At 40.6% G+C, this 17,329-nt stretch overlaps 1 protein-coding gene across 3 annotated transcripts; it reads left to right on the top strand.

Moving 5' to 3' along the window:
- nisch (nischarin) lies at positions 1-14,022 on the top strand. Of its 3 annotated transcripts, XM_043222555.1 has the most exons (21): positions 5-183; positions 681-764; positions 862-1,044; positions 2,174-2,222; positions 2,881-3,044; positions 3,164-3,259; positions 3,333-3,428; positions 3,598-3,750; positions 3,852-3,920; positions 4,009-4,194; positions 4,282-4,410; positions 4,582-4,695; positions 6,260-6,374; positions 7,526-7,644; positions 7,730-7,782; positions 8,264-9,577; positions 10,952-11,138; positions 11,772-11,922; positions 12,008-12,136; positions 12,583-12,744; positions 12,881-14,022. In XM_043222555.1, exons 1-21 carry the CDS (start codon positions 103-105, stop codon positions 13,492-13,494), a joined length of 4,248 nt encoding a protein of 1,415 aa, XP_043078490.1. In that variant the 5' UTR covers positions 5-102; the 3' UTR covers positions 13,495-14,022. The 3 variants fall into 3 exon arrangements, 2 of the variants coding, with proteins under 2 accessions (XP_043078491.1, XP_043078490.1); XM_043222556.1 differs by lacking the exons at positions 7,730-7,782; positions 8,264-9,577; positions 10,952-11,138; ... (2 more) ...; positions 12,583-12,744; positions 12,881-14,022 and having other exon boundaries at positions 1-183; positions 6,260-6,382; XR_006247631.1 differs by lacking the exons at positions 6,260-6,374; positions 8,264-9,577; positions 10,952-11,138; ... (2 more) ...; positions 12,583-12,744; positions 12,881-14,022 and having other exon boundaries at positions 2-183; positions 7,730-7,747.
- Positions 14,023-17,329: the final 3,307 nt, after the last annotated feature.

The raw sequence follows: 17,329 nt of genomic DNA, 5'->3' as shown, positions 1-17,329 counted from the left end.
CGAGGAGGCGGGGCTTCGCGGCCGTTAAACCACAACAAAGATGGAGGCGCTACATGACAGCTAGGTTTGCGTTTTTTTTCACGGCGACGCGCTGAAGTGAAGATGGACGCCCCGCATCTCCCGGAGCCGAGCGCGGAGAAACGCGTCCGCATCGTCGGGTCCGAGCTGGTGGAGAACTACACGGTCAGTTTTGACGCGCTTCGTTTAGGTCTCCGCTTCAGTGCCTGACTCCGGTTTACGAATAAACGCGTGAAAATGATTGATAATCTTAGGTTTGGCGATTTAAACATATATCTAGTTGATTGACAGGTTAGTTGTGTGCCCCGCGCGATGAAGCAGACGTTACAGCGCGTGTGTGTGCGTGTTGCATAAGAGCTAATGTTTGTTAAAAATATGCGTATTATGTATCAACGTTTAAAGGAATCCGGTTTTTAATTGTAATTAAATCACAATTAGTTTAATTGTCATTGTAAATATTAATAGTAGCGGTTAATGCAGTGTCAAACGCCACTTTTAATTATTTGCATGCTAATTTGCGTAAAGCAAAATATGATATTGTTTGTATGGCAGGAGTGGAGAGGTGTTTGGTGGCTCCTTCCAGAGGTTTCCCATCAATGAGCGACAGCAGTGAATGAATGCATTTTGATTCTGTTTTTTTTAAAGCGAGATGTGTTTTTCAGGTTTACATCATCGAGGTGAGCGTTGGAGATCACAGTTGGACCGTGAAGCATCGTTACAGCGGCTTTCACGACTTGCATGAAAAAGTGAGTTGAAACCTCAGCTCAGGCCCCAGATATTGACGTTCCGCTCATAGTTCAGAGCGAGTGCCTGATAAAACTGATGAAATCTTGTTGACTTCAGCTCACCGTGGAGAAGAAGATCGATAAACATCTGTTGCCGCCCAAGAAGATCATCGGCAAAAACTCTAAAAGCCTCGTGGAGAAGCGTCAGAAGGAGCTGGAGGTTTATCTCCAAACGCTCCTGAACAGATTCCCCTCATCGACCCCCAAAGTCCTGTCTAGCTTCTTACTCTTCCACTTATATGTAAGTTTTTTTTTTTTTTACGTGCTTTGTGTTCGATTTCAAACAGGAGATTCCTCTGCTTTATGTCTGTCACATGCTGGTGAAATGTTAACTGGAGTTAGCCTGTAATCCATTCGAAGCAATTGCATGCAATTCTTGCTCTGTTGCTTTCAACTTTCTCTCATCTCGGCCGTTTAAATGGTTCTGGGAAAGGCAGGGCCTGTTATCTGGCCGTAAGCGATGTTTTCGTGCTGACAGTGGCGGTATTGATATTGATCTCTGAAAGGCTTTTGTCCGGAATAGGCATATGACCGCCCTGGGTTGTTTTTGGAGAGCCGAAGTGCTTTGTGTTTGTCCTTAATTGGCTTTTTTGTCGCATTTGTGCACGTCAACGTTGGTTAGAGCTAATTTACTCCGGATGCCGCGAGGAAACGCGAACTTCCGGGGAGATCTTTCAGAAAACGAGCTGAAGTGATTCCACCGAAAATAAAGATTTGCAGAAAGTGATGCAGACGAACAGATTCAGGGAGGTTTCGCTCACTAATGCGTCCCCTGCAGTGAATGGGTGCCGTCGGAACGCAAGTACCAAACGGCTTATACAAACAAAATTTAACGCCTTTTGAAGCTGCGTCGAATCAACTCCATCGAGAGCTTTTTAACGTAAAAACCATTGCTTCTGGCATTTGTCCGTAACATTGCTTCATCCAGTGAAAAGAAGTAGCTTCGTCTGAATCAGGAGAGAAATATGCACAGTTCAAACAAAGTCGTGTGGCGTTTTATTCAGCTGTTTGGACGCTGGTTCCGACGGCACCCATTCACTGCAGAGGATAGCGTTTCTCCAAATCTGATCCGATGTGGAAATGAACTTGAGTGGCCTGAGGGTGTGTGCATTTTCAGTGAGTTTTCATTTTTTGGGGGGCGAACCGTTCCTTTAAACAGGATGTCATGAGAAAAGTCATTTCTGCATTCCCCCGCTGAAGTCTTTCAGGAAGCTGACGAAGCACACGCAGGCCGCTAAAGTCAGCCGTTTCAGCTTGAGCGGTTTTTGCAGTTTAGTCCACGAACAATTTAAAAATGAGCAAATGTAACGGTTGAATGGGGTTTGTTGTCTCTGAGTGTCCGTCTTTGACTTGAACTTCACTGTTTTCAGGAAATCAATGGAATTGCTGCTGCCCTGGCTGAAGAGCTCTTTCATAAGGGTCTGTTGTTATTCATTCCTACAGTTGTTGCGTTTATAGCAAATGAAATGAGCAGTGTTATAAATCTATTCTATTATAATAATGTTTCAAAGGAGACTTCAGCACGCGTAAAGTGAAATCGGCCATCAGATATTTTAATGCACAGTAGAAATGGTGCATAACCGCAATCTAATACTCTTTTTAAAAAACGGTGCTATGTTAGTAAAAAGTGATGCATAAAATAACCCTAGGTGCATTCTCTGCAGTCTCTGTTGAAATATTTCGTTCATAATTTTTACTTTGCAAAATGCATGCTACACGACACTTTAAGTTTGAAAAAAGTCTGCTTCTGTTTGATGACAAATTAGGTAAAACTAGCAATAATTGTAAATATTAATACATTTCAAAGGTTTATCATTATCATTATTATTATTGAAATGTAATTTTATTCACTCCTTTGACGCGAAACTTCTCCAGTCTTTCTTTCGTTTACTTTTTATCATTTTGTACCACCATTACATTTATTAACAGGTTTCTTGTGCAAAAAAAAAAGAGCTGCATTGGAAATAGAAATATTTTGTAACATTATAAGTGTCCTTTTTTTTCCCCCCTGTGCTAAAAAAACTAAACAAAACGTTTGACATTGCAATCTCTTAAATGTAGCGGTCCTCTCTTTTAGGCGAGCAGTTGTTGGCTGCAGGCGAGGTGTTTCTCCTCAGACCGCTCCAGCTCTACGCCGTCACACAGCAGCTGAAGCTCGCCAAGCCGACCTGTGCCAACGGAGATGCCAAAGCCGACCTCGGACACATCCTGGACTTCACCTGCCGCCTCAAGTACCTCAAGGTTTGAGTCTGGCACGTTACCGAAGGTCATGAAATACTGGTGCCAGTATCTAAGAATGAAACTATAGCATTAGAAGCTGTCGTGTTTTATCTACTGTTGACATTAAATGGCACCCTCAGATCCCCGGAACGAAAGCAGCTGTGGGGACGAGTAACATCGAGGAGCAGTGCCTCCCTTTCGACCTGTCCGTCTTTAAATCGCTGCTCCAGATCGAGGTGAAGAGACTCGCGCTTTGTGTTTCGCGAGGGACGGCGCAGGAAGCTTCTAACGCTTAATGTTCGTTCTCAGATCAGCGATTGTGACGCAGGACAGATCACGGGCCTGCCTTCCCTCAAGCCCACGCTGGCCACCCTCAGCATCCATCTCTCAGCCGGCAGTATGAAGGTACGCTAGATGACGCTAGGTCGAATCTCAGAGATGCAGGAAAGCCCATCAAGATGGATTTGAAGGGCTTTCCCGCTTCGACTGCCTGGTCCGAACCGCTGTTCGATTGCTTCCCCCAAGTAAAAATTCTTAAAACCAACTATGACGCTTTATGCTCCGTCTTCAATAGGAAATCTTGGTTCCCGAAGCGTCCGAATTCGCCCAGTGGGAACCTGAGGGGGTCGATACGGACTGTCCTGTAACGGCAATCATTCCCACGTGGAAGATGCTCACTACTTTGGACATGAGCCGAAACTTCATACGCTGCATCGACGAGTCGGTGGTGAGCTACAGTTGTGTGCGATATATACGAAATACCTACCAGTTTTTACTTATCTTTCCTCGCTGATTGTGAATATAACCTTCTTGATCTTCTTGGTACAGAAACTGATTCCAGAAGTCGAGTTCCTTGATCTCAGCTATAATAAGTTGTCTCTAGTGGAAAACCTTCAGGTGCGCTGTCTCTAGATAACGTGATGATATTATTTGTGAATTGCAAAGGCGGTTTGGCGCTTAGAATTATTTCTTATTTTCACCTCAGCATCTGTACAACCTGGTTCACCTGGATCTGTCCTTCAACAAGCTCACGGTCCTGGAGGGCGTTCACACTAAACTGGGGAACATCAAGACTTTGAATCTGTCTGGGAATCAGCTGGAGACGCTTTCCGGCCTCAGTAAACTTTACTCATTGGTTAATTTGGATTTAAGCAGCAACAGATTAGCACAGGTAGTTTACTACATTGGTTGTTTTCGGACATTATTTTCTTGACGCCAGCATGATCCTGTCGTCTGTTTGTTTTTTGTTTTTTTGTAGCTGGATGAAATTAAAAACATTGGGACGCTTCCCTGCTTGGAGAAACTGTCTCTGAATAATAACCCCATGTGCATCATCCCAGATTACAGGACTAAAGTTCTGGCCCAGTTCTGCGACCGGGCCTCCGAGGTATAGAGCTTTTCATCGAGGGTTTGGTCCGTTTGCTCTGCAGTTTTGTAGTATTGTTACAGCCAGAGGAAAAAAGTGGGCCCAAATAAATAATTGAACTCATTTATACGTCTTTCTTGATTTGTCTGTAGTTGATTTATATATAAATTATAATTTGTGTTTGTCGTGCAGGTGTGTTTGGACGGTACAACCACCACAGAAAAAGAGCTCGACACGGTGGAGGTGCTAAAAGCCATTCAAAAAGCAAAAGAGGCCAAAGACCGAATGGCAAACAACGAGAAAAAGGTATATTTAATGTTTTATATTTGTTAGTTTTTTGTTTTTTTTTATTTTAATTAAATGGATAAAGGTTCATTTTGTATTATTATTATTATTATTATTATTATTATTATTGTTTTATTATTATTATTATTATTATTATTATTAGTATTAGTATTATTAGTAGTATTATTGTTGTTTAAATTATTATTAAATTGTTATTGTTAATAATAATAATAATAATAATAATAATAATAATAGCAGTATTGTTATAATTATTACATTGTTGTAACATTATTATTCATTATTACTTTGAGCATTTATTTTCTATTTACATATATTATTATTTGTTTTATTTTTGCTTGGAGTGAATTATAAAAAAAAAGAAAAGAAAGAAAATTACATAAAGTCAGTTGACAATGGAAACAAATTTAGGTAAAAGCCCTGCTGAATGAAAAGTTACGTAAGAGGTCCTAATTCAGTCTGTTTTATCTGGCAGGTTAATGGCTTTCTGAGTAACGTAGTTATATTTGTAGGGTTATTAAAGGAGTGTGCTGATGGCCTTCTTGGAATGAATTGTGACAGTTTTTGAGGTGTGAAACGGCCTAAACCTTGATGTCCAGACATAAGAAATCAACAAAACGGTGATTCATTGTCTGGCTTTACATGCTGCCGTTGATGCATTGGTGTGTCAGCATCTATTACATAACACGCGTTTTCCAATGGAGTGAAAGAAATGAGTTGTGGTGCCTCCTCCTGGCCAGACTCTGATAGTGAACCGGATGTCATGTCTGCATGCTGGGTTAAATCAATGTGCTTATGCATCAACTTAAAATGTGCATAAGGGTAATTGACAAATAAAAATTAGACTGTGTCCTATAGTGTGACAGTAAAAATGCACAAACATACAAATAGCATGAGAGGTTTATCTTCAGTGTTGGAGGCTAAATATGTATTATTATTTTTTTTTTTACCTCAGACCGTAGGACACGTTCACACGTCAGCTACCCATATGATATTTGAATATTATAGTATATCTTAAACAATGCTGTACTTCCTATTACAGAATAAGTAGAGCAGTTCAGATTTGAGACTTAATTTAGTTTGTTTAAATAGTTTGTTTATATAAAATGTAATTGTAGAATCCGTATCAGAGAGAGTCATTAATAAAACATGTAAAATTGTTGCAAATATAATAAAATGGCAGTGAGGCTTTGATCTTTTATGGGAGGAAGGATGCTAAATGTATTAAATTTAAATTAGACAGAAAAGTTGTGGTTATGTTAATAAAACAAATGCACTGCTGCACGTTTTGATCGTCAAATAAGCAAAAAAAAAAAAAAAAAAAAATTATTTTATTTTTTTATGGAGCGGGATTTGGACCAATAAAATGTCAGTGCAGATGGGGAAAAAGCCGATTAAACGTGGTGATTTACGGCTCGTCATTCTGGTTTGGACATGTTGTAAAATTTCGAAATGAACATTTGAGACGTTTACGATCCCTCACACCCTTTTACACTGACCTCTAGGGCTCTTGAGTTAGCCAGGTTGTGTTTTTGGCTAAAGAGGAGCCTGATGTTATCGTTGTCAGGTGAGTGACGCCCCGGGACGGGCCACGGGCGGGCCACAGTCCTCTTCGTCCTCTCTGGTCGCGCCGCCCTCCTCTTCCTCCCCCTCTCTGTCTCGTTCCACCTGCTCCAGTCAAGGTAATCATGTATGTATCGCGCCGCTGGGACGAGGGGGGGGACACAAACGGAGAATTAAAAGTGAAGTGTGTCGTTTCGAACGCTCCCATCTGTCACTGGTTGGATAAACGTACAAATAGTCTCGTCCTGAACTCGTTGTGTCTGCATGTTAAGATGGGAGAGGAGAAGGTATTATTATATGTAGCATATACTTATAAAAAAATAAGCACACTTCACCTTTAAAGAAAATGAATGAATGGCGTGATTAGTTCATTAGCATGCTCTCTGCGTGATTGTCTTTATGATCGTAAATGAATAATCAGAGAGTATTGAATCCTTTTCTCACGACGGTCTGAAGCTATTGAATTTTTCTTTGCACCCGCGATCTCTAAATCTCATTTCATTTACATTTCCGTTCCGTTATTCCTGCACACTGACTTATTGCAGCTCTGCCGCCCGTAATTGCGTTTCAGAGATGTGGCGCATCCGTTTCTGCATTGCAGATGGTGTAAATCAAGTTTCATCAGCGTTCTTTTAATGATTTTTCTCATATCTTTGCTTTGAATGAGTATAGTGGGCATCGGTTTCTTTCCTGTGCTGTGTCAAACTAGTTTAAACGTTGATTTTTTTTGCGGCGGTTAATTTGCATGTCTTTGCTCTAATAGCGATTGGGCCTGATTTATAAAGCATTTGATCTCCATATTTGTCTCTTGAGTGTTAGTTACTAAGCAACAGCCTCGGGTGCTTTGATAGACTTTACGTTTTTGCAAAGAGCATCTAAATATTCGTTACGCGCTCCTAAAATTGTGATTTAAATAGTTCCTCAAATATTAATGGATTATTATCATAATCGGCTTTATGTAGTGTTGTTTGGTTTGTTTTTTTGTTTTTTACAGCGAACACCTTAATTCAACATAAATCTGTATGTGGTTTAAAATCATAGCTATTTTCCTCAAGCTGTTTCTTCAGCAGCTGCCAGTTGTTTGTCTGTCAGTCTCTTGACATCATCCTGACATTTGCATTGGTACCATATAACCCAACATGGATAAAGCATATATTCCCAGAATAAACAAATCAAATCCTCACCGTTCATTTTCATCATCACTGCATTGAGTTAGCTAAACTTGAGTGACTAAAAATGACTTTTGGCTTTCCATCTATCTCCCTTTCAGAAATAACTACTTGTAAAGAAAAAGCTTTTATTACCAAAGAGATATTAACTCCTGTGGATTCTACACTTACCCAGAGATGCTATGATGTTTACAACTCAGCCTGTGATGTCATCCCGCAGGTCGGTTTGTATTATAGCGCAGTTAATTAACTTTATAGTTTCAGCAACAAACAAGAACACAGCACTGGTCCTTTTTTTGTTGCAGGTGGAAACTCAAATTGATTCCAGTTTGTCTTCCGAGGTCACCTTTGAGAGCAGGTCAGTTGTAATATTCTTATGCTTTGTTTCTGCTGTGCCTCAAACATACTTGTATTCCATAAATATCCCATAGCCTTAAAGGAATAGTTCACCCAAAAATTTTACATTTACATAGTTCCAAACTTTTATGAATTTCTTTTTCTGTCGACAAAGGAAGATATATATATAAAAAGGAAAAGTTAAAACCAGGGTGTTTTGGGTGTCTATTGACTTCCATAGTAGGAAAATAATACTATGGAAGTCAGTGGTGACCCAAAACAGCCTGGTTAAATTCATACAGATTCTGAACTTTGGAAAGATGACAGAATTTTGCCTTTTAATAAGAGTACATTACGTATGGTTGACTAAGGTAGTAATAAAAATGCAAAATTATAAAACATTTATCCACTGAGGAGTAAGTATAGATTGTTACTTATGTTAAAGGTGAGTAGTTATGGTTTTATGTTCAAGATTCCTAAGCTAATGTTTCATTCCTCTTTAGCCCTTGTTGCTGTGAAGAGGAGTGGAAACCTTGGAGCGCAAATCTTTCGAATATCTTTGTACCTCCTTCCTTACTGTCCTACACTACCACGAACGAGGAGTTTATCAGTCAGCTTTCTGCTCACATCAACCAGGCTAATGGAGAAGAATCAACCCAGATACCTTGCAAAACTACGTCCCTTGAGAGCACAGACCAAGGGAGTCCTCAGTCTGGAGATGGGTACTTTGAGATGACAGTAGATGATACCAACGAGATCATGGGTTGTTCCTCCTCGTCCACCATTCAGGAAAAGATGCCAGATGATGTGAAGAAGGAATCTGTAATTGATAATGTAAAAATGGTGCTTTGGTCTCTTTGTATCAGTGTTGGAGAAGTTTTGAGTCAGCGGCCATCTTGTTTGGTGGCAACGGACAGCTCGCTTGTGGTTTTTCACATCAGGTCAGAAGAACCAGTGAGTAAATTGGAAGAACTAATGCAGAACCTTGAGACAGACTTGGTTGTGCCGTACACCAACATTGAGACCTTTCAGGTTGATATTCCAGACGTTTGTTTCTCCTTGAAGGTCAAATCAAGCAATACGCGATGGTTCTTTTTCTCAGGCACCCAAAGTCTGAAGGAGATGCACTCATGCATTGTCACACATGTGGACCAAACTAATGAGCAAGTTTTTAACTCCTCTAACACTCAAGTGTTTATGCGACAGTTTCTGAACTCTTGGGACTTTGAGGAAAGTGAGGGCAGCGTTAAAGGCGGACACTTGATCCATTTCCTTGATTTAGACTCATCTACCTCCGACAAGAATGTCGCAAACAACCCACAGTTTCCAAAGAACTCGGCCACCTTGGATGTATTATCCCAAATCGGCCTGTTTGAAAGTGGTCCGAACCAAACCTCCAATCCCTTGATTATATTCCTGACCTCTCGGCACCTCTGCATTCTCAAGGTAGACTTTGTCGCTCTGGCGTCCCGGGATCCTTCGGAAGCAAGTGCGATGCGGAACTGCTCCAAAGTAACACGTATCCCACTTTCATTCACGCTCCTCGACCCAAAGCAGGACTGTTCGTGTAGGGCTGTCTCAAACTCTCGCCGCTTCTACGATGAGCATGTTGTAGAACTGATGGCGGGTCACGAGTGTCTGACTGTTGTTTTTGCCCTTCCACAAGAGAAGTTCACATTCCTGAGAGAGTTCACACAGCTTCGGTCCAATCTGAGGGAAATTAAGACCATTGCTCTGCAGCGCACTAAGAAAGGACACTCAAAAGTGCACAGTTATCCCACTCCTGCTACAGCCACAGAAAGAATACCTACCAGCAGGTAATTGGGCTTATTTGGCATTTTTAAAGATATGTGTTGATGCCATTTTCGGTCCAGTCCTAATTTTTTTAGGTTCCAACCTTGCCAAGGCTTTAAGCATTTGTTTCTTTTAACAAGGCACTTTCAGACTTTCTACTGGCAATAAATTCAGTGTCTGCCAGTTAGGGTTGGGAATTGGCATATTGTTTAAATTGCATCTGTTAGCATGAGAGTTGTCACTAAGTCTTAAAGGTCCCATATTGTCAAATCTGAAATTTCCTGACTTTTTTCATAAGTGAGTTCTAGGGGCTAAGAAACTACCATATAAATGTAAATGATCAATCCACAGTAAACTGCACACAGCCAGCATAAAGTAGCATGTCGAAAAGGTTAACTTTTAACCGACTAACTAGATTGGCTGACCCGTAGCACACTCCAAAGATGGACGATCTGATCGGATTGTTACTATGGAGTGAACCACATCTAATATGTATAGTAAAGATAAACTCACCCTGTCTATCTAGTCAAACTAATTTTACTGCTACGTTACTATGCTAGCTACAATTAATCACAAACAATATATATATATACACAATTACACATTTTATATAAATTATACATTTATACATTATATATAAAATCGTCAGTTTGTTGTTTTACACACATTTTTTTATTTTCTAAACGTGAGATGCAATAAAACTTTAGACAATAACAACAAAAAACAATACTTATTTAAAAATTTTTTGATAAGAAACGTTTTTGATGATTGTTTCTATCAGCTCATTTTATCACGTTTAACCACAGCTGTTATCGTTTTTTTTTTGTCTGGCAGTGGAATCAGGTATGCAGTCATATTTCTAATTTAAGGCTGTATTACATACATTCTGGGACCCAACATCACAACAAGATAATATTTTAAGCTCCTTATTTAGCTGCCTCCAGTCTTCCCTTGGTTTTGCATTTAGCTAGCACTGTGATATAATTGTGACGTCATTACATTTGATTGGCTTGGTCTTGAGTCACTTAGAAAACAATCGGCCAATCAGAAGAGAGGCTCATGTATAGTAATTAGACATGCCAAAATCGATCTGTAAAAAAAAAATGTATTGAGATGCTTTTTGGTACTTACACAACAAATATATATTCTTTAGGATATCAAAACCTAAAATAAAACTCTAAAGGTGTACAATATGGAACCTTTTAACCAGAAGTTCATTGACTAGACAAGAAATCCCAGTTTAAAAAGACCAGTCTTACAATTACAGACAAACCATTTTACCTGATGCTAAATGCGGCAGCGGAGATAAAATGCAGCATTTGTTCAATAGCAAAACCCTAATAGCTGTTCTTAGCTGTTTTCACAGTTGATATACTGCACTGCTTTTTTTTCCACAGTGTCCCTCAGGAAGTGCCAAGGCCCCATCTGACCCTGTCTCTGCTGTATCCAGCCAAATCCCTCATTCAGCAGCTGATGGAGGACAACCAATGTCCCTCACACCTCTCGGTCTCCTCCTCTTTACTCCTCATCTCGTCTCTCAAGGGAGGCCAGCTTGTCCACTTCTTTCACAACAATATTGCAGAGGCAAGTCATTTGCGCACTTTGCAGATTCAGATCTTATGAGGAAATTATTTCCTGGATGTTTGTGCTGTAGATTGCTCCCTACGGAAGCTTTTTTTTTTTTTTTTTTTTTTTTTTTTTTTCTGTTGTTGTCGTCACTGTATATTCCTTGATTTGTCCTTCCGGTCAACCCCTCTCTTCCTGTGTGCGTTTATTTTCTTTGACTGTGTTACTTTTGGCCAGCTGCCTTGTTTTCAAGACGGCTATCTGAACCTCTTTCCACTCATTCCTATTCAATCAGTGTCTTGTTTTTACAGGATATCCCAGACTGAATTCAAACCGTCAACAAACACACCTAACATTTGAAGTTTGTAACACGATCTGTAACCCTGACTAGAATCATCGATGCCCTGCGCTTACTTTGAGTTCATAGAGTGTGTGGCTGTTTTCCCAAACATGTAGTCTTCAAAACAATAAATAACATGCTTCAAGGTATCATTCATGTTCATACCCCAACAAAAACCTGGAAGAAAAATTCTGAAAACTACATTTGAGCAATTGTAATCTTTGACCAAGCAAACAGTGATGCATAAACTGCAGTATTACGCAATGAAAAGACGGAACACTTATGCTGTGTATCTCACCGTTTGCATGCAGATGGAGAATGAAGAGCTGAAACACATACTGTGGACATCGGTGCTCTTCTACAGATCTCCTGATGTGGAGACGAGCGCCTGTGTCCTGCTGTCTACCAAAGCCATCTACTTCATCCTGGATGATACGGCGTCCTCGCTCACCAACCAATCAAGTGAGCCAAAACGACTACATGCTGTTCTGTGTTCTGACATAATTCTAACATTAAAACTGATTTATTAAATTGATTGATCTTGCAGTGATGTGGACCTGGCACCCGTCCGAGCACAAGGACCCAGATTTCCTCATCTCCTTCTGCTTCACTCTAAAGCTAAAAGACCTGCAGAGCGTCAATGTGGGCTTGTTCGATCAGTACTTCAGAGTCGTGGGTGAGTTCTGATCGAATCGTCCATCCAAAATGAGTAAAGATATACATGGATGACGTCTTTATCCAGCTGTAATCAGCTTAAAAGATTAGCTCACTTTTCTAGAAACTCTCATTCTGGAAGTGAAGTAATTCTTTAATCAAAAAGCACATGCTGTTTAAGGCGTCATTGACCTCCCACTTTTAAGCGTTACTCATGAGCATTGTAACATTATACATGACACGACGTTGCTATCCAAAGTGTTTTCTAAGTTCTATTTGGACGTAAGAGTTTGGCTGGTCTGAAATGAACCAAATAGCTTTTTACATTGCGGCTTCTCTCTGGAGAAAATGTTATACAACCCAAAACATTTTCCAGTTTTAACTGCTACTGTGAATGAATTGAGGCTGCAATGAAAATGGCTGCAGTGACACTTAAAAGTTCAATAGTTTAACCTTTTTCTTCAAAAGGGCCCTCGGCTGATCACATCATTTCCTGTCTGACCCGTGACGGTTACGGCACACATCGGTTCCTGCAGCAGCTGATGATGGTTTTGTCTTTGCTGGAGAAAGTTCCCTCTCCTGAACCTTCTGAGCTGGATTTCTACTCGCAGTTTGGAAACAAAAGCACAGGTTTGATTACTTGAACTGAACATTTCGTCTGGATGTTTAGCAATCAATTTTTGAGATGCTCCTTTAAGTTTAAGTGATTCATTAATTTTCTTTTTGATGAGGAGTAACCTTAAACTTACGTTTTTTTATAAATCAGGTAAAATGGAGAACTACGAACTGGTCCATTCCAGCAAAGTGAAGTTCGTGTATCCAAGCGAGGAAGAGATCGGAGATCTCACCTTCATCGTAGCGGAGAGGAAGACCCCTCAGGCACCGTCTCACTCCTTCAACATCCTTTTGTACGTACTGGTATTCCAGGTCCACGTCGTTCCGGCCCAGACTGTCCTACAACCCAAGACTCTTATACTCACCAGCACTGACGTCTTCCTCCTGGACGAAGACCACATTAGCTACCCTCTCCCCGAATTTGCAAAAGAGCCTCCGCAAAGAGACAAGTACCGCCTCACGGATGCTCGACGAATACGCGACCTGGACCGCGTGCTAATGGGCTACCAGACTTACCCACAAGCCCTCACGCTGGTGTTCGACGACGTCCCCGGACCGGATCTTCTGTGCCATCTTACCATGGACCATTTCGCGGAGAGTGACGGGAGGGGCGACAGGACGCAGGGGGTCGGAGGAGCCGAGGGGGAAGTGCAGTGGTGTATTTTCGTACCGGGAGCGGACAGCAGAGAGCGGCTGATATCGCTCTTGGCCCGCCAGTGGGAGACGCTGTGCAGCAGAGAGCTGCCGGTTGAGCTAACAGGCTGAAATGGGGGGAAAAAAAACAGTATTCACCCACAAAGTATGATGAACGTTTATTTTTACGAACATTTTTTTACAGTTTTGACACAATGCATCCTGGGAAACTGTATCGTAGAGTCCACACGAGTGTAATATACCTATATATTTTGTCTCAGGCTTCAGACTTTGCTTTTTTTTGCTGCTTTTCAGACATATTTATCCGCTGCTGTGTACAATCGGCCGTGCATCATGAAATGTGAAACGTCTGTTATACAGTTTTGTGCAGTTCAGTGTTATTTTAAGTAAATTTGTTGTTCTGTGGCAACAAAATCGTTTTCAGATGGCTTTTAATGTTTGTTTTTTTTTTTAATAATCTAAATGCAGTTTTAATGTGTCGTTTCAATTTTAGAAAGTATTCCTGAAACTAATTTGTGCATTTATTTGTACAGATGTTCAAACGGTGAGCACATGTTTACAGAGCGCTTTTAACTTCACAGAGGGAATTCAGACTGATTATGCACTTTGAATTTTGTAATAAATGTGAGTAAATGTAAAGGCTTTTTTTACTTTTTTTGTTTGTTTAATGTCCAAATATTTTGTCTCATCTTAAAAAAAAAAAATGGAACAAAATGCTGAAGCAGAACATAAAAAAAAAAAGACTATTCAAGTTACGGTTATATAATGTAATATATAATAGATACAATTTGGGCTTAAAGTGCACGCTCTGACCTTTAATTTCAGGGTATTCTCATCAAAATGGGAGGAAAGGTTAGAAATGACAGCTCTTTAATATGTAATATGTACAGCTCTTTTTTAGTGGACCATATGTAATTAGACGGTTGACTCGAAAGCTATTTCACTGGAAGATGTGGGTTCGCTATTTCTACATTAAGCAGAAAAAGGTCTGGATTGTGTGCCGTTTGCAGCTGGATGCTGTTGCTGTGAACCCACATAACGACACGGACAACTGTTAGGCTTCAAAATCAAAACGTAGCCATCGGAGAAATGGCAGGAACATTAGGAGTGGCCGAATCAACAGCTCGCTACATTCAGAGGAAAAATGAACGCAACGCAAGAAGACATGGATATGTCTGCAGAGGGCAACGGTGATGGGTGATTGGATGATCCTATGATCCTATCCATGGTAAAGGAAAGCCCTTTCACAACATCCAGCCAAGTGAAGAATGCCCTCCAGGAGGTAGACGTCTGCAATCAAGAGAAGACTTCACTGAGGGTTCACGAGGTGCAAACCAGGCCAGATTAGACTTAAGAGACTGTCGTTTAGCAACCAGAAGAATCCTGAAGTGTATAGAGATATATCCTGCACAAGATTCAGCCAAATAGAGCAACGCTGATTGGACGGCGCTTCACAGTACAAATGGATGACGACCAAAAAGGTGACCCAAAGCAACCCAGCAATTTTTTGGAAGGTAAGAAAAGTGGGTTTTTCTGCAATAGGCCATTGATCTCAACCTGATTGAGCGTGATTTCACTCGCTGAAGACAAAACTGGAGGCAGAAAGACCCACAAACAAACGACTCGAGTCAGCTGTATACAGTAGTGAATGCACAAAGGAGGAGACCCAGGCTTTGGTGATGTCCAGGGCTTCCAGGCTGAAGGCAGATATCGCCTGCAAAAAAATAATTACATTTATGCACCTGAAAATGGGACTGCGTGTTAAAAAAGTAAGCACTTCAATTTAGTTTTGATTGCTTTGTTGCTATCTGTGAATATATATCTATATGTATGTGGCTGTTTAATGTTTTATGCACTTTTAATGTAAATTTAGTTACTTGAAAACCTTTATTTCAGTATATTATTAGTATCTTAACATATCATTATTAATATATAATATATATACATCTTATTAAACACCTCTAAAGATGCACGCCGAAATCACTTCACACGGTTAAGATGATCAAATTCATTTATTCATCGTACAGACCGATTTTTCAGCACGAGCAACACATATCGCACTGCACAGCCCTGTATTGTTGGCTTGGTTTTTTTCAATGCATTTAATAATAAAGTCTTCAAAACGGTAGGAAAACCGGCCTGTGACTGAATCCCCATCTTTAATGTTAGCCTAAATAACAGAAAGATTTAGAGAAACAAATCGAAAGCGTCGCGTGACCAATCAAAACTTGGTTGAGCAAACCCAAAAAAAACCTCTTCTTCAATCTTCAGCCCATGTTGTTCCCTCGGAGACGGAGAGTCAGCAATATTAGATCCTGCTTTGAAAGCCTGTTGCTGAAACACTGACGTCTGATTGACCGCCAGCAGATCGAGCGCGCGCACGGGGTCACGAAACGAAAACAGCGCTTCGGGGAAACTGACGAAGCTGGTACTTTTCAACACTGTAATTTAAAAAAACTGCGTGTCGTACGCAAGTGAGAAAGGGCAGGAAACATTTGCACCGTGCTGCTGAATTAACGTGTCCAGCGCTGGTATTGTTAGCCTGACCCCTTCGTTTCCTGTTATTTCTTGGTAGGCAAACTCTGGCCCGGGTGAAGGTCACGCTGGAGTGCTATGTTACTGGGAATTTTTCAGCATTAAAATACTGGCCGCTGTCTTTTGGAGAGTTAACTTTGAAGCGCTCTACTAGCCTTGCGACACGGACCCATCTGTAAGATATGGAAGCCCATCTCTGCCACAAAAAAGAGTTATTATTGCGTGATATAAACTCGCAGTTGAAAGTTTAAAAGCCGCATAAGATGCACATGTGAAATTGTTAGTCATAGAGGCAGAATCGCAGGACATTTTTTTTTCAGAATTGTGTGACATGAACTCAAAATGCATCAACTTGCAGGTCTTTACCTTTTTTTTATAAAATTGCGTGATATAAATCACAATTGCGGGTTTATATCTTGGAGGTGGTTTCTATGGTGATGGTTTAGGACCTGCTGGATTTTAGCTGGACTTTTCAGGCTTCCAGAATCATTTTAGTCCATTGTTATGCAGTCACTAGGGTGTTGCCATGCCATTGTTAAGGTGTCTTAGGTGGTTGCCGGAGTGTTGCTATGTGGTTGCATATGCGTTCTCAGTAGTTTTTAGAGTATTCTAGGTGGTTGCATACCAAAACGAGCTCCAACTCTGTAATATTATGGTCTCCAGAGTTATCATTTGCCATTAAAGAGCGCAACCGTTTAAAACCGTTTACGTCAGGACAAGTTGAGTTTAATATGAGCAAACACCACAAATTATTACTTGACAGTTAACGAGTGATGATAAAAAGCAGCGTAAAAATAATGACCGTTTTAAACCCGATGCCCCCGTAACTTTGTGTTGTTTTTAAAGCGAACTTTTGGTTGAATCTCTCAATAGTATCACTATTCAGCAGACAGACACAATAGCAGGAACTCTCAGAGTCTCAAAGTGATGACACAGCAGTGCTGCAGGGTGAACGCTGCTGGTTTTTTTCCCCTAACTATTTACAACGCCTGCTTTCCGATATCTATCTGCTGTATTCCGTATAACCGACTTTAGGAATTCAATTTACGTTTGCTCGGTTTTTTTCGATTGTGCAAAGACAAAAAAAGGATCATTTAAAACTTTACGATTCGTTTTGTCGCTCCTGTAGCTCAAATGATAAAGCAGTGCTCGATTCCCACAGAAAACACCAACTGATAAAACACTTTAGATAAACGTGTGAACGTCACCGTTAAAATATCTTGTTTTTTCACACGTTTCTCTCTTTTAACAAGAAGTCAACCTCTACTCGAACCCTAGCGCTCGCTATTTATGTGTCCCCGTGAAAAAAAAAAAAGTGCTAATTCTCAGTGTGCCGTTTTCAAATTCTGCTGAAACCCGCAATCTTGTCAGCTGACAGACATGGACTTCCCAAACCATCACCGTGGCGATG

Source organism: Puntigrus tetrazona, chromosome 22 (assembly GCF_018831695.1).
Source record: "Puntigrus tetrazona isolate hp1 chromosome 22, ASM1883169v1, whole genome shotgun sequence".
Classification (NCBI taxonomy): Eukaryota; Metazoa; Chordata; class Actinopteri; order Cypriniformes; family Cyprinidae; genus Puntigrus; species Puntigrus tetrazona.
This window is presented reverse-complemented; position numbering and strand designations above follow the sequence as displayed.

Bases quoted from the DNA above. Each gene is read 5' to 3' on its own strand.
- nisch (XM_043222555.1), top strand. From the start codon at position 103: ATGGACGCCCCGCATCTCCCGGAGCCGAGCGCGGAGAAACGCGTCCGC. The intron at 4,696-6,259 runs GTATATTTAATG...TATCGTTGTCAG, and splicing joins TGGCAAACAACGAGAAAAAG to GTGAGTGACGCCCCGGGACG. The intron at 9,578-10,951 runs GTAATTGGGCTT...TTTTTTCCACAG, and splicing joins GAAAGAATACCTACCAGCAG to TGTCCCTCAGGAAGTGCCAA.